Raw genomic sequence first — 17506 nt, 5'->3', positions numbered from 1 at the left:
ACAAACAGTTGTGAACCATCACGTAGGTGCTAGGAATCAAACACATGTCCTCTGGAAGAACAGCCTGTGCTCCTAACTTCGGAGCCATCTCTCCAGCCTCCTTGTATATTGTGAAAGTAGTAATATATTGGGTTATATCACATATAACTTTTCCATATGTGGAGCTATTTACTGAATAGATCAGAAGTATACCATATAGTTAACTATTCTTTATAAACTGTCTCTAAAGGTCATATAATATTGTGCTTAATGACCACAATTAAATTATATACTCAGATTTTCCCAGGTTATTGCATAAAAGCATCTACATACATAAGTAGAGGATAAAATCCATCATGAATACTTATCCACATCTTTGCAGTCATGTGTGCTTATGTACTTCTTTAGCTGCAGTTTATAGCAGATGGATACCTAGGTCAAAAGGAACGAGCCTTGAGTCTCTGTATATTGACCCAGTTACCTTCTAAAAAGGGTGTTTGTATTTCTAGCCACCATTTCACCCTTAACAATAATGGTTATCATTATTTCTCTAAAAATGTGGTGCTTCAAATTTTTGATGTATTTGCATTTCTAGAACGTTGGTGCAGGTGAACATATTTCATCTTTTTAGCATCTATGTTCTATTCTAGTATAGTTTTCATGCAGTTTTCTAGTGGTGTATTAATATTACTGATTAAGAAGGTTGATTTTGTAGTATTTTATCTGCCATGTTACAAATATTTCCCACATTTGTTCCCTGCTTTTTAATTTTGTTTATAGTTGACAGTTTTAAGTACACGGCATTCTGTGATGGTCAAATGCCTTATCCAGGTTCTTTGGTTGTTACAGTGCTGTTCTCAAGGATGGTTTTCTGTTATTCACCTGTGTGATACCTTTTACACGTTAGCTCTGAAGGTCTCAAAGGTGTAGACTTGTTTTTTAATCTATACACTCTCAGGGACTGTATGTTCATGGACTCACTCTTATATCCATCACCAGCAGTAAAGCTCCAGTAACGTGAACCCTGGATTCCTGCAACACCAACTGACCTTTTTACTGCATTTTTATGGAAAATTTTTTAAAATAGCCAAAGAAAATTCAGAAGGTGTGTAGATAAAATAAAAAAGAGGCTGTGAACACACTTGAGAACAAGACTGGAGCACACTTAATAAAGTAATTCTTCATTCCTGCTACACAGTTCCTTGTTCTAATAAAATTGGCTCGGATTTCTCTTTTTGTCAACTCTGGCTGTCCCTCTATTTACTCTAAATTAGTGAGTCAGAATTTATAAATTTGCTTTTCAAGAATTTTAACCTTTTCCTTCTATGCATTTAAAAAATGGTGCCATTTCAAAGGCTTGTTCCTCTTGCTTTAGTGGGTAAAGTGAGTGTTTGTAGCAAACAGATGTCCTTCAAAGACAGCACAGCACATCTTATCAACAGGACATGTCCTCACAGTGGTGACCTTATCAGCTGATAGCCGAGCAGTGTGATCAAGCTGTCCAGCATGTTTACAGTGACAGAGTAGCCCTGCCCAGGGGAGATTACAGGTGATTCACTGCAGCCAGGCTCCAAGGCTTCCAGAGGTTTCTGCTTTGTAGTTTCAAAGGGTGTTCCTTCTCCAGGCTCCTTCAGAGTCTGACCTTCATTGACTACAGGATATTAGTTGGAAAGCAGCCAAAAAAATCTCTCCAAGAATGACTTTTTTATCTAGATTTAGATTTTTAAAAATAACTTTAAAAGAGAAATAAACACAAACCAGGAAGAGGTGGAAAACTTGTTACATTGAAGATTGAATTTGGAGTTCTCCGATTCTTGTAGAACATATAATCTCAAATGTAAAATATGAAGCTTTAAATGACTCAAAAAGAGCCTGTTTAGAGTAATTTTTAGACATAGTTGTAAGTGCAGCTTAAAACTTGGTGTAAACAAAAGTTCCCCCATCCTTTCAAAAACAGTCTTCCCTCCATATATACTTGGCAAAGAGCATTCTAGTATCACACATGTGGATGAAGAAATTTTTAAAACATTTGTCATCTGTATTTCATGAGCCAAATTTTCCAAAACTCATTCAAGTTTTGACAATTTTAGGGCTTTTATTTGTTCTCTCTTTTATCTTTCTGAAATGTTGACTGTTGGAGGAATAGTGAGATTAAGTATACCAAATTATATTGTAATATCTTGAAACGTTTTAGTATTAAGATAATATTTTAATAAAACCAAATGATAGTCTAGAATATATTTCTTTATTCCTTAAGTATCATTTAAAATGTGTAACTTTGATTTTGTACTGTCTAATTTTGACATACTTAAATAAGAGCTGGCGTGGTTTTGTTGCCATCCATTGTTTGTTGTAAAATAAAAGAATAATAGAAAACAAATTAAAAGTTAAATAAAAATAGAATATTTCCTTCAGAAATTAAAAATAGACTCCTATCAGGGGCAGCATTTGTGTTTCCAGTGGGCTTTAGAGTTACTGAGGGCAGCATACCAATTGACCTATGTATTAGAGAAAGCCCTGTCACCGTGGCGGTGTTGGCAGGTCAATGTGAGCTTTGTTCTTTTCTAAGCATTGACATTAATTTTTCTTTAAAGATAAAAATAAAAATCTTCAAGTGTTACACCTGAATTTTTCAGAGAAGACAATAATAACTCTGAAGGCAGAAATGTATTGGCTCAGCAATGATTCATATCTATTTTAGTGATCAGAGAGAATGTTTAATATGATTATATTCTTAATTACATAAGATGGCATATATATGTGATATCTAGACTATAAATAAAGTATGACTTGTAGTAAAATGTGAGTCTTTTTCATCATTTCTGACTCATTCATGGTGCAGTATCTTCTATGTGTTTACAGGATAAACCTGTAATTAGGTTAGAGTTCACATTCTGAAAATATCAAATGTTCAGAGTAGGTGATTATGCATGTAGTGTTCCTCATAATCTCACCCAGTATTGCATTGCTTTGCTCCTTTGTACTTTATTCTCAGAAATTATTTGTTGTGTTCTCATTTTCTTCCCCCTATTTGTCATTATTCCTCAAAATTTGAGTTCAGGTCATCTTTTTTTTTTTTTTTTTAATGTATGATCTTAATGGGCTCAGTGGGTGGATTGTTTCAGGTAAGCATATTTGGATAACCAGGAGTTAATGGTTGTAGTCTAATAATAGTTAAAAGTACACATTAACAGTTCATTGTTATTTAGACCTCTGAGCTGCATGTTTTGTTTAAATAGGTGCAAATGCCATCCAGATGCTTATAAAAGTATTTATTGGTAATAGAATGGCCAATCAAAGTACATGGTTAGGTGGTGATGTCATAGTGTTATTGAATATTTTGCCCTAGAGCAGCATGCAGGAGTCGTCAGAGGGGTCCACGTGTTTTCCACCGCAGTTGTCCTGTTTGGCCCCACTTTGATCTACAAGCTTCTTTTGAGCTGAATGCTGGTAAACGTCCTTTCTGACAGCACTCTCTGCTCTTGCTGCCATTATCTGCTGAGTTCAGAAACCAGAACATCACTTCAAACAGGAGAGCTAGGGAGTAGCCAGTCAGAAGAGATTCCTGCGGCATGCACAGTTCTGGCATAATCATTCAAAGATGTTTGGCTGGGGGTTGGGGTGGTAGAGGTGTATGAGAATACAGAGAGCTGTGGGGGTTGGCCTCTGGTCACTGGTAAATAAGTGAAGTCAGGTGCCAGAGAGTCTAGACACAGTGATTTCAGTCTTGGGTCTTTGGTATCTGATACTCAATATGGGACTTGTCTGATTGAACGCCATTGCTTCTTCATTGCACAGGCTGAAGACCTTTTAGTGCTTTCCTGTTAGGTTAGTGAAAGATGAAAACAGACAGTTAAAACAGAACAAATCTAGTTTTCATATTTCCTAGTTGTCAGTAATTACCTTGTGTTTGAAGTACCATGGGTAGCAATCAAATTAAAGCCAACTGCACTGTGGCTCTTGCAGTTTGAATTAGGCTGGTTTTAAATTGGAGTGCTTTAAAATGGAAGTGTTCTTATTAGGATGAAACAGATTTTTCTATTAGCATACATTTTACTCGTGCTTAAATTCTTTCTCTGTTTTATGGATGGGATAATAAAGTTTTCAAGCCATACCTTTAAAAAAAAAAAAAACCTATCTGATTGTTTCTACAAGATATTTAGCAAGGAAATTACTTTTTTAACCCACACCTTCTAAATATGTCACCTGCAACCTCATTTTTCAAGGGTAATTTTTATACATTGTTATAATATTTTACCTCCTTAAAGCACTGCTTCGGTATAATAGATTTTCATTATAAAAAGTTTCATATTAGTAAAAGTTCTGAAGGAAGATAGCAGTAAAAGATTTTGAATTATAATATGAAAACATAGTTTTATTAATTAGTGGATAGTCGTCCACATTTTTTGCTAATTTACTTATTTTTTAATTGGCTGATAGCAGATCTGTTAAATATATATCCAGTAAATTAAGATCGTTTTATTTTTGGCTTAGAGTCTTTTTATAGTACAACATTACTATGTGTTAATGATCTTTTACTCAGAGATTCATTAGTGACTCATTTGTGGTTTGTGACTTGCCCTCTGGGGAGGACATGATACATGCCAGTGGTTCAATTCTTAAAGTGTTATGTAGTTTCTGCATGTATATTATACCACATTACTATAATTGTTCATGATAATTGGAATAGAATAGTGTTTTTAATTCTGTTTTCAAGCTGTTTGTTGCTAACAACAAAAATTACTGATTTTGACTGTATTGACTGTGTGTCCTTTTTGAAGCTCTCTAGAGCGAACACAGAAAGTAGTTAAAACCATAGTTTGCAGGTCAGATTCTAAAATAAAAATGTACTCACTTTACTGTATACAAAATAAGAATTAAAGAAAAGGAGGCCATGAATTTGATAGAGTATTGGAGTGGAAGGGACATGGAAGGAATCAGAGGCAAGAAAAAATTGTGGAAATTAATGCAATTATAGCCTCAATAAATAAAAAAATAATAATAATAGACCTTATTATTAATGAAAGTACATGGTTGTATAAGGTATTATCCTAAAATACAACATGGAAATATATGTCTTAGACTGTTTTATATGTTATGTCTTTATTATATCTATCTTATAAAGCTTAAATATTTATATCTTTATATCTTACAAGCAACTTTGACTTACCAAAAATATCTTTACTTAATATGTACTAATTTATCTTGTTGGCTTCCCCATAATAGAAGAGTATTTTCTGAATCGTGTAAATCTGCTCATTTAGGGCTTACTGGTACAGAGCTGAGGAGATAGCTCAATCAGTAAAATGTCTGCCACACAATCATGAAGTCCTGACCTTGATTTCCAGAAGCCATATTTTTATAAAGAGAAAGCCTGGGGCGACGGTGCAAGCACATGGAAGCTGTGGGGATGCTTGTCAATGACCTGCACGCACGTGCACACCCACCACAGAAGCTTGTCAATGACCTGCACGCACGTGCACACCCACCACAGAAGCTTGTCAATGACCTGCACGCACGTGCACACCCACCACAGAAGTTTGTCAATGACCTGCACACACGTGCACACCCACCACAGAAGTTTGTCAATGACCTGCACACATGTACACACCCACTGACAGAAACACATGCATATATACACAACAAATAAATCACTATTGGCATGCATAGCTTATCTTTTCTTTCCTGAATTCTGATTATTACTTTTCAAACCCTCTCTTCATCTATATCTGAATTTCTTTTCTCATTTTATGTCCATACTCAAGTTCTGGTGTCTAGTCTGCAGTTTTAGAAATCAGCCCTTTGTGGCCATTTCTAACATTATACCTCCAATGAAGACATAAGCTTAGGCCTCTGTTATAGCCTGCTACTGAATATCTGTACTTAACTGTCATTGGCAGCTTGAACTCCACAGGGTCAAACCAAAAGTACTACTTTCCCCTTTTAGCTTCCAACCGTTTTACTAGATGTTGGCAGCATTATCCCTGACATTCTCAATGCAGGATCGCCAAAGTCATCTTTGGTTCCTTTTCTCCATTAGTCCCAATGTCTAGTTAGTTATTAAGTACCACTCTGATACTCTTCTCTAAATGTATCTCTGATCATCCCTCTTATTTCTGTCCCATTTGCACAACATAGCTAGCACAGGTAGCTATCATTTTAGTTGGAGCTTTCTCTCTACATGTATCGTTTTCTCCTTATTTGTTTACTTTTGTGTAATCCTGTATAATTTGAAATAAAATGTGATTCTAATCTCTATATGTTACAAAACATTGCTTGTCCTGATTCGTACCTTTCTTTTTCTGATACTTTTCCTCCCCAGAAATGTTTAGTAATTTTGTTATGTCCCTAGGACGAAGCCCAGAGTCCTTAACGTGTTATGGGAGCTGCAGGATCTGTAACTTTCTTCTTTTCATTGGCCATGCCTGGCATCCTTCAGGTCTTCAGCATAATGCGTCCTTTGCTTCCTTGTCACTGTTTTCTTTATTCGTACTGCATGGCTTCCAGGAAATATTTTCAGTTCCTTGACGTGCCGAGGTGTTGTTTGATATTTTCTAGCATTCTCTTCTCTAATTGAAATTTGTACTTAACACTGGTCATTTAGTTATTCGTTACATATTTACTCATTTTCTCTATTTAACAGTTACAGCTTTCCAGTTTGTAATAAAATGCAGATTACCTTATTTCTGACATGTAATTTAAGGGAATACTTCATACATTTTACTTCTGGGCTTTGTTTTGATATTTTGAGTAAAGTACGACTGTGTCTCTTGCTAGTTAATGAAGATGCTCTTTGAATGTTCAGATGAACGAATTGACTTGGAGTTGATTTCTTTCTGCATTAATCTTGCTGCTAACAAGAGAAATGTCCAGCTCATCTGTGAAGGTCAGTGCACAGAGCTTCACAGGTAGCCTCTTTACCATATGGTAATTTGCATATAATGAGAAATATATAATAAAAGGAAGAAAGGATACAATGCAAACATAAATTCTCTTAAATAGTTTCTTCTGTATGCTTATAACTTTTATGGGTCTCATAAGATATCCTTTTCTGATGGATATACTCCTTGGTAATACTTTATACACAAATCTATTTGCATTTATTTGAAAGGTAATAAAATATAAGAATACCAGGTTTAAGCCTGGTGGCCCATGCCTTTAATCCCAGCACTCAGGAGGCTGTCTCGTAAAAACAAACAAAAAAGAATACTAGGTTATTGTTTCTATTGTATCCTGATAAATTACTTATCTTACTTGGATGTTTCAGTGTCTACTGGACAGTTTTTATTTATTTGAAAAGTACATGTTCATTATAAAAAAAAATACAAATGAGCAAGCAAAAAAAACTTAAATCTTTATTCTAACCACTCAGAAATAAATACAATCAATGTTTGTGTAGTGCTTCTATAAAATTTTGAAAGGAAAACTGATTTTTCTCTCTGTGCCTTATAAGATGGTCTTCCAAAATAATATTTTTAATATCATCCCATATAATAAAATACTTTTATTAAAGTGGGCTATTGAGAGGGTTTGGTGGATTAAAGAGCTTACCACGCAAGCCTTGTGACCAGAGTTCAATTCCCAGAACCCATATAAAGGGAGAGATCTGCATACTCAAACACATGCATGCCATAGCACACACAAACACACAAACATCATGTGCACATATACACAAAAATAATAATAATAGCAAACATCTTTAAAATAGGTTTATTTAAAAATAAAAGCATAATTGAACTATGGTCTACTCAACTCTTTTGCATAGTTAACTTTTACACTTTTCGAGCATAAACAGTGCTGTAGTAATTATCCTTTCTCTATGAAATTTCCAGTTTTGTATTTTTAGAATTCCTAGAAATATAAATTTTTTCAAAAGTGTTTTTTTATTTGTGGAGCATGACCCAAACTCCAGAAAGCATTTGTTGTATGAGCCTATATTGATGAAGCTGTAGATCATAAAGCTCAACTATGTTTGAAAAGATAAATTAGAGAAGTAGAAAAAGAAAGGATGAAGGAAAAATAGTTTTGTGGGGAAATAAAATCGAAAGGCAGGCCACAAGGGGAATGAACAGGAATATTTTATGCATAGTTTATATGGTGTGTCATTTGGTTTACACAGCACATACATTTATCTAATTCAAATTGTACACTTAAGGATTCTGCATTGTACTAGATGCACCTCAAACAAAAAGCTACTTAAGCTTAATGTAGCCTCAGTGTTGTGCAGAAATGTCCATGTTTCTGCTCCAGGTAATGGGCTGAAGATGCTCATGAAAAGAGCCCTGAAGCTCAAGGACCCACTGCTGATGAAGATGATCAGAAACATCTCCCAGCATGATGGACCCACCAAGAATCTGTTCATCGTGAGTAGCTTCCAGCTTTCTGTCTCTTCGAACCTTTAGACCGTAGCCTCAAGTTGCTGCATTTGGGGAGGACAGTTCTTCCTGGGTTCTCTTCAAATGTTTACTCAAGACTCAAGCTGCCTCCGAGTTTGAAAACCTTTATGAGATTAACTCAACAGCACTGATGAATAAAATTCTCAAAAGATTAAATGAAGGAAAAGATTCAGAGCCAGGATCCACAAAGAGAACATGTGGCATCTGTCTTTCTGAGTCTGGCTTCCCTCAGTCTACAGTATTTTCAAGAAAAAAAGAACCCTTGGAAGAGGCTATTAAGCAAAGGAAGAAGTCAGGCTAAGGCAATGATGTGTGACTATAGTCAGATTTTTTATGTATGTGTATAACAGTGTTATAACAAAGCCTATTAATGTCAACAATTAATAACAGTGATTTAACATAATTAAATTACCTTCTGACAGCCTGAGTTCAATCCCAAGACCCATACAGTGGAGAGAACTGACTCCTTAAGTTGGTCTCCGACCTCTGCGTATGCAGGCATCTGTGCATGTGTGCATACATACACAGCTCCATATTAATATTTTGCATTAGTTTCGTACATTTTCTCTGTCAAGTTGTCCTCTAACTTCCATATGTACTCCACACCACACACACAAATGTAAACAATAAACAAAATGAAAATATGGAACAAAAGCAAACAAGAAATTCTTTACAGTTTCAGAAAGTAGTCGGAGCACCTGGTGTGCTCTTCTCTGCTTTGACAGAAGCACAGAGCAAGGGCCCAGCATACCAGGCACATGTGCATTGCCAAGGGTGTGCTTCCTGTTACTTTGTCACTGTTTGTCCCCAGAGTTCTGAAAGAGAAAGCAAAAGAGCAGAATGGTAAAGAACCCAAGCTGTGCCACAGATGCTTGGGCAAGTCATTGAACCTCTTTGAGTCTCACTGTCTCCCCTGTGGACTACAGAAAGAGCCCCATTCTCAAAGAGTGATAATAATAATGAAGTGGTGAGAAACTCCAGATACTAAGTGAGTGCTGAGACAAATTAGCTGTCATGATTATTCTACTTAAAGTCCATTCTAGAGTTAAAGCTTTATTATGTGCCTGTTTTAGAACACACATCATCAATTTGTAAATACTTCAAAAAGATGAAACAAACAAAAAAGAGAAGACAAAGGAGGTAATTCAGATAACCCAAGTGCTTAGGTTCTCTGATCATGAACAAGCCCAATATAGGGACTTTGGACTCAGGTTTTTTCAGAAAGATATAGTTTAAACTACAGTAAGAAGTTACTGCATACTTGGCATCCTGCTAAAATTGGTAGGATGGCTACTGTAGGATCCCTACTGTAATGTGAAATTATGAGATTCAGGGTTTCTGAGGTCATGTATGGTCCAATAATGCAGATGGAAGAGAACCAGAAAGGCCTGTGTCCAGCTGTGTTGGGTTTTACTCAGACGACCTGGTCTGTGTCAGTGAGCTTTAACTCAACTTCACATGGGAGTGCAATGACTGAGCTTCCTACTTCCAAAAGCTCCACAAGTACTTGCTTGGCCAGCCAGGAAATGCACCACTGCTCCAGGTGAGTGCAGGGTCCAGCACTGTGTGTGTCAGGAACAGGGATAGAGAAGTTAGTCTTCAAGGGGATTGTTTCTATCTCTGTTGCCTCCTGGCTGCTCCAGCCCAAGCCACTTTCCTTCCCAGCTTTGGACAGTTGTGCCAACTGTTGCTTAAGTGCTGCTTCCCAGAGTGAGGGTCATTTTACTATCTGTTTATTTCTCGGAAAATGTGTCTATACTGACATCTGGGCATCAGTTGAATACCAACTAGCCTGTTAGAAATCTCTGTCTTCAACAGAGAGAACGTAAACAATATATACACATTTCCATGACCCAGGCTTATGGTCAGACCTTCTTATTCACCTGTCCCTGCTTAATACAGAATTCTTTCTCCATTCCCTACCACAGCTTGCCAGATAACACACCCCTATACTCTGCAGTAGTAAGTTATAAAATCTTAAAGATGTTAGCTCAGCTGGTACTTTTATTAGAAGCAAATTACTTATCTAAATGTTCTTTCTTCCATCTTTTCAAAAGTGTCTAATTTATCTAGTTACAAAAGTTGAAAACTTGACCATTTTGACTTATGCTTGGCACATAACCATAAGAGAGCCTCAGAATGCTGTTCATGACTGATTGAAAGCACAATGGGAACAGGCTTTATATTTTCCCCAACATTTCTGACACAATAACACTATTATTAACATTTAACTGGTGCTTAATATTTGTTGAGTATATTAGTCATAGGCTTGTGGTGGTGGCGCACTCACTGCCTTTAATCCTAGCACTCAGGAGGCAGAGCCAGGCGGATCTCTGTGAGTTCAAGGCCAGCCTGGTCTCCAAAGCGAGTTCCAGGAAAGGAACAAAGCTACACAGAGAAACTCTGTCTCGAAAAACCAAAAATAAATTTAAAATAAGTAGATAGATAGATAGATAGATAGATAGATAGATAGATAGATAGAAAAATAAATAAATAAATTCTCTCTGACTTGAGACTTGATTTCCAGCCCATAAGATTATAGATGAATTTCTGAACAGTCTTATTAAATAAAAAAAAAAAAATGGAGCCAGAAATAGGGGCGAAAATCTGACAGAGATCAGAGGAATCAGAACAGCCACCAGATAACCTTACCTCACCACGCCGCAGCTTCCGAAGTGCGAGCTACTTTCTATCTTACTCTTGCCTTTATTGCCTTGCACTTCTGCCCTCTCATTGGCTGTCTTAGCCCAGCTACATCACTTCCTTGCCACTGTCTGTCTATATAGACCTCCAGGTCTCTATGGTTGGTACTGGGATTAAAGGTGTGTGTCACCATGCTTGGCTCTGTTCCCTAGTATGGCCTTGAACACACAGAGATCCAGATGGATTAAGGGCATGTGCTAACATTGCATGACTTCTGTTTTTACTAATAGTGGCTGAACTTTATCCTCTTATTCTCAGATAAATTTTATTAGGGGACACAGATAAATTATAACCACAGTTATTAAAAAAACTATCTCTAACTTGAAACCTGACTTACAGCCCATAAGATTTTAAGATTTGAAGTAATAACGATAATAGCTTTGATATATGTGAAGTGGTTACTATATAGATGATAGTTCCAATGTTATAGTCTTAAAAGGCATCATCATGTTTTCAGAAATTAAAGTATGCTTAAGGTTCACAACCAGTAAATGATGGATCTATGAGTCGAGATTAAGTCTTCTGAATCCAGGATCTGCAAATTTTGACCACAGGGGAGAAAACAACCCTTCTTCCCTTATCTATTTACTTTTGTACACAATTACCACACTTATTTCAACATGCTGAAAAAAATAAAAAAAAAGAAATCCCACACTGCACTGTAATGTTATAACTATCCAGTCAATCTACCCTCTCTGGAGCTTATCATCAGACCCTTAGCAAGTTAACTCAGTTAAAATAAGAATTATGTTTTGTTTTGCCATTTTTCTACCAGTGGATTCAGATATTAGGTTGTATCCTCTCCTAGATTTTAATTCTGTTCAATTCTGCTGTCCTCAGGATTATGTTGGGGACCTTGCAGCCCAGATATCCAGTGATGAAGAGGAGGAGTTTGTAATTGAGTGTTTGGGAACTCTGGCAAATCTGACCATCCCAGACCTAGACTGGGAGCTGGTTCTGAAGGAGTACAAGCTGGTTCCATTCCTCAAAGATAAGCTGAAGCCAGGTCTGTGTCCATTTTATAGCTTTGCTTAAGCTCTAGGTTTTGGATAGGGCTGCTCACACAGCATTGTGTGAGTCCATTGTTCTAGGTAGCATACTCTTCCAACAGCATTGTTTTTAGAAACTATTACCAAGTCCCCTGTTTTCTATAAGTCCTCATTTGTCCTAAGAGTGATTTCATAACATTAATTTACCTTCCCTATTTATTTTTGGTTTTAGATTTTTACTGTCTTTTTGTTAACAAGTGCCCTGCCCCCATGACTACATACAGATGTGGAAGCACACATGCAGTTTTTGGAAACATTAAAGAGACTTTTAACCATTTGCTTACATTATCTTTCAGTTGTATTTTGAAAAATATATTTAATATATCCTCTTGTCTTACCAGCTCCTCAAGCTGTCATGGATAAACATGAAAAATCTGAAATAAATAGACAACTTTATAAGCATGTCAAAAATTCATAGGGATGGATTTAACATCTTTCAGTATCTTTTCTGTGCACTCACATTTGGCACAACAAATGGGTTTGCTCAGGACACTCAATGAGAACCTTCCCTGCCTTGATTTTCCAGGTGCTGCAGAGGACGACCTTGTTTTAGAAGTGGTTATAATGATTGGAACTGTGTCTATGGATGACTCATGTGCTGCACTGCTAGCGAAATCCGGGATAATCCCAGCACTCATTGAACTGCTGAATGGTAATTCTCATTTTCATGCCAGTGCATAAGGGACATTATTTTAAATTTGAAAATATAAAATATAGTCTGCAACGTTATATAATATGCATTTTAATTCATTAATCATAGAATTAACTCAGTTATGTAGTTAAGAAAAATGAACTAAACAAGCTACTAACTGGGATTGGATGGAATACTATGAAAGGACTTGAGGTTGCTGCTAAGAACGTTACTATGAAGTAATTCTGCACTAAATTCATGGACATTTCCCTCCTTTCCCAGAGTCAAGAAGTTCTACTGAATCACTTCTTTCTGTCGAACTTTATCCTGGTTTGAGTTTGTTTTTCTCTATTGTGCAGCCCTTCCTTTTTGTATTTCAACTTCTTGGTAGGAACATTAACTGGAAGCTGGTTCTAAACATCATAGTCTCTTCTAGATCCACAGGATGTAGCCCTCTGAACTTGCCAGGCAAATAAATGTCCTATATCTTATCTGCCCTGCCCAACACATGTGACCATTGAACACTGGAAATGTGGTTGTCAGGACTGAGAACCTGAATTTCAATTGAATTAGCCGCAGTAGTGTGAGGGTAGAGTATTACTGGGACCTGAGTCTTGCCCTTACTTTGTATTGCTCTTGTGGAGCCAGGGCTCATTATTGTCCCCCTTTCAGATAAAATTTATCTGAAATTGACATGATTTCACTGGGGTGATTTTCTACTGCATCTTATAGATTAAAAGTAGCTAATTATATAAAATTAAACTTAATGTGAGACATCTAAAGAAAGCACAATTCTTCCTCTCAGTCCTTCCAGAGCCATTTATAAGATAGACACACGTTACTGATCTTAGTAGATGGTTTTGAAGTATACTCTACATAAGAAAAATCCATGAACTATAGGTGAACCATCAAACTAAGCATAGCCATACTGCATTACCCATATAGGGAAATAAATATTACTGGCATTCTAGAAGTGTGGCTGCTGTTTTCCTAATCATTAATGCTTCCCATTGAGTGATCTCTATCTTTTAAGTGTCCTTTTTGAGAATCATTCTCATATACACACACACACACACACACACACACACACACACACACACACACATAATGAAATGTGATCATGTCCACCCCGTTTTCCCTTTCTGGATTTTCCTATGCCCCCTCAAGACACTCTTTCCAACTTCATTTTTTTATAACCCACCAAATCCAGTTAGTGCTGCCCCTGTGTGCATAGGTGTGATCGGTCCACTGGAGCCTAGGATAGCAAGCAGTGGCTACTTCCTCAGGAGGAATAATGCTCCCTCCCCAGCAGCTGTTCACTGCCAATAGCCCTTCGGTACAGGGTGAGGCTGGCTGGATGTGTGTGGGTCTTATGCGGGCAACCATAGCTGCGGTGTATGCATTGTTGCACTAGGCCTGTGATGTCTAGAAGACACTTTGCACAGCACTCTTCCCATCATTGGCTCTTAACATTCTTTCCACCTCCTCTTCTACAGTGTTACCTGAGCCATGTTAGTAGTCTGGTTAGTAAAGATGTCCCATTAGAGCTAAGCACATAGTCTCTTTTTCTCAGACTTTGACCAGTTCTCCATCTCTTGGTTGACTACTGTTCACTGCAGGAATGAGCTTCTCTGATCAAGGCTGAGAACAACCCGGTTCTGTGAACATAAGCATAAATATTTAGAAGGCTACTTGACAGCATGTCTGTTTAGCAGAGTGTCTATGACCTCCCTAACTGTAAGCTTTAACCAGGATTACAGTACCAGGCATGAAATTCCTTCTTATGGAACAGGCCTCAAATCCAATAAGAAGGTGGTTAGTTATCCCATAACATTATTGCCACTAGGTACCAGTAGACACATCTTTTCTGGCAGACTGGTGTTGTAGTATGCAGGGTGGTCTGGGGTTTGGTTAGATCATTGATGTCTTTTCTCGACTAGTAACCTTCTGCACTTTTTGGCACTGTGCAAGCTAAACAGCAGGAAGTTTCCCAGTCAGTTTGAGATTAATATTTAGTGTCCTGAAGCCAAAATGTATAGAGTCTTGCCATGTAGTTATGGTGGGTAACACAGGGCAATGGCCACAGCCTGTGTTTAGAGACAGACCTGTAACTCACAGGGAGGTATGCTGTGCCTTGTAATTGCAGTTTTTATTTAATAACCTGTCTTCTAGGAACATGACTGTCACCCATGTAGGGTAATAATTTAATTTTCTTTTTTGTTTTTTAAGTTGTATTTTGAAATTAGCTTACTAACTAGTAAGCTTCCATAAAGCTATTTCACACTCCTTAGTTTTGGTGAAGCTGTCTTTACCGGCTTCCCTCTCCCATGCACCCCATCCCCCCTACTCCTTTAGCTGGCCCCCAGCATTCAGTCCTCTTTCCCCAAGGCACATATGTTGCCCCTCCACTCGGTTTTGTTGTGTGGTGAAACAGTAGGCTCCGTGTGGCTTTTCATGTCTCTTTCCTTTGCGTTAGCCTCCCCTTTACTCCATGGCTCCCCCACACCCTGCTTAAGACTTTCCACTTCAGTAGTCACCTCAATGCTTGGGTTTTACCTGTAATCTATTACTTCCTTTCCCTTTACCTGTCACCCACAGGACCATTTTCTAGTTCCCTGGCTTTCCACCTGTGCTGCATGGTAAAACACAAAAGGGTTAAAGCTAGGGTCCACATCAGAGGAAAGCTACTTGTGATTCTGGTCTTGAGTTATATCACTGATAGGGTGACTTTGTGTGGGTTTTAACTGTGTAAGTGAAATTGTGCTGATTTTATCCTATATATTTATAAGACCCATCTATATTACATATAGGCTTGCTCTTTTTCATTGCTGTATATAGTATTATATTATAAATATATTCTTATTTTTTGTACCATTGATGGGTTTTTTGGTATGGGGCATTCGGGATAGTAACTGTTTAAATAATGTTTCTAAAGCCTTTCCTTTAGCTGTTAGCATATGTGCTCATTTCTATTAGGTGTGTACCTAAGAGTAGACTTGTCGAGTCAGAGAGTTGGCATTCTGTTTAGCTTTCAGTAAGTGGTGCCAGTTTTCAGTGCAGTTACCAGGGCAAGACAGTTGAAGCTGCTCCTCGTCCCCACTCTGGGCACTGTCAGTCCATCAGTGTTCCTACTGTATCTCCTCGTGGTGTTAACTTCAAGTTCCCTGATAACTAACGAGATTGGCCTCTACTTTGTACTGTCCATTGAGGTTAGGCAAGGCGAATAAAATGAGTTACCCATGTAAGTCTTTTGTACATTTTCTTTTCTGAGTTTTTTTTTAATTTTGCTTTGTAATTTTAATATTTTAAAAGACCATCTAATGATACAGTCATATTATAAAGTATTCCATTTCAAAAGTATAGTGTGTATGTATTATTTTCATGTACCCTTCTCACAGCCAGAAGTTTATAGATTAGAATTAATTAAATGAAACTAGATAGTTGGGGAGTAAAAATTAATGGACAGAAGATGAAGAGCTTGTGAGGCTGCAAAAGTTAGAAAATGACCCATGTCTTAGAATGTTCTACTGTAATTTAATTGAGAGTGCTGAGATATTCAAAGTGAGTTGACAGCAGCTCAGAGTTTTACTGTGTTTAGATAGTCTCTAATACGAGCTTACCACAGGGAGATATATGTATGATTTTAAGATCTATACAGGGAAAAAGAATTATGTACATTTTCAGTGTTTAGTCTAGAGCAGACCCTATCTGGAAAGAGAATGGTTTATAGGAATGATTTATTTAGGAAATTAGTGATGCAAATCATCTCAGGCAGATTAGACCTGAAGAGGCCCATAGTTTAGTTCACATGGCTAAGTAGACACTATGGTTACCAGGAAATATGTTTATAACATGTCATTGAACTGCTGCCAGGAGTTGATAGCAATACTCTATCAATAAATCACATTTCAGTGAGATTTCTATAAGTAATTATATTAAATTACAAGTTTTTAATACTAAACATTTATTAGTCACCATTATTAGCATAAAATGTAAATATTTATAATTAGCCTTATGGTAGCATTTTATTATAATAATTGGATTGAAACAAAATACCTCTTTTATGCCAATATAAAGTTTAACTTTGTGGATATTGTTAAACAAACATCTTTTTACAACAGTCCATTTTCTTTTTCTTTTTCTTTTCCTGTGTTTCTGGTGATCAAACCCAGGTTGTCACAAATACTAGGCAAGTGCTCCACCACTGAGCCACATTCTACCCCCTAGTCCAATTCTAATAAGGCCTTACACTTTAGAAGGTGTCATTTTTAAATGTCCTTCCTGTGTGAAGTCAACATGGGGCGGGGGAGGTGGGGCCTCAAGTGCTGTTATTTGTCTGTCTGTCCCCATCACTCTGTTTCCCAAATGTTTGAGATCAGTGTGGAAAGAGAGAATTCTGTCATGGAAGCTTCTGTTTCCTTTCAGCTCAGCAAGAGGATGATGAATTTGTGTGTCAGATAATTTATGTCTTCTACCAGATGGTTTTCCATCAGGCCACAAGAGATGTCATAATCAAGGAAACACGTATCCTTTCAAGGTTTAAAATATATAACAATAATTTACAATTGTAGAAACATTCATTTTTGGTGTTTTCTTTCAAATGTTGAAATACTGTAGAAAACAGCAGACATTGAAATGAATTTAGATGGGAATCTCTTCTCTGTGGGAATTGTTTAGCTGAAATCAGTATGGGAGTAAAAGAACATCTGAAACCTGCAGTAGTCCAGAATCAGAACCTTTGTGAATGC

At 37.1% G+C, this 17506-nt stretch overlaps 1 protein-coding gene across 4 annotated transcripts in view; it reads left to right on the top strand.

The window, feature by feature from the left end:
- The window catches only part of Kifap3 (kinesin associated protein 3), a 133598-nt gene that overhangs the window by 59843 nt on the left and 56249 nt on the right, over window positions 1-17506 (top strand). For all 4 annotated transcript variants that reach the window (XM_036202184.1, XM_036202186.1, XM_036202185.1 and 1 more), the window contains exons 12-16: window positions 6757-6865; window positions 8230-8342; window positions 11919-12084; window positions 12654-12779; window positions 17184-17282. In XM_036202184.1, coding sequence (XP_036058077.1) covers window positions 6757-6865; window positions 8230-8342; window positions 11919-12084; window positions 12654-12779; window positions 17184-17282 — 613 coding nt within the window. The remainder of the gene's footprint in view (window positions 1-6756; window positions 6866-8229; window positions 8343-11918; window positions 12085-12653; window positions 12780-17183; window positions 17283-17506) is intronic.

The sequence above is a fragment of the Onychomys torridus genome, chromosome 11 (assembly GCF_903995425.1).
Source record: "Onychomys torridus chromosome 11, mOncTor1.1, whole genome shotgun sequence".
Lineage (NCBI taxonomy): Eukaryota > Metazoa > Chordata > Mammalia > Rodentia > Cricetidae > Onychomys > Onychomys torridus.
This window is presented reverse-complemented; position numbering and strand designations above follow the sequence as displayed.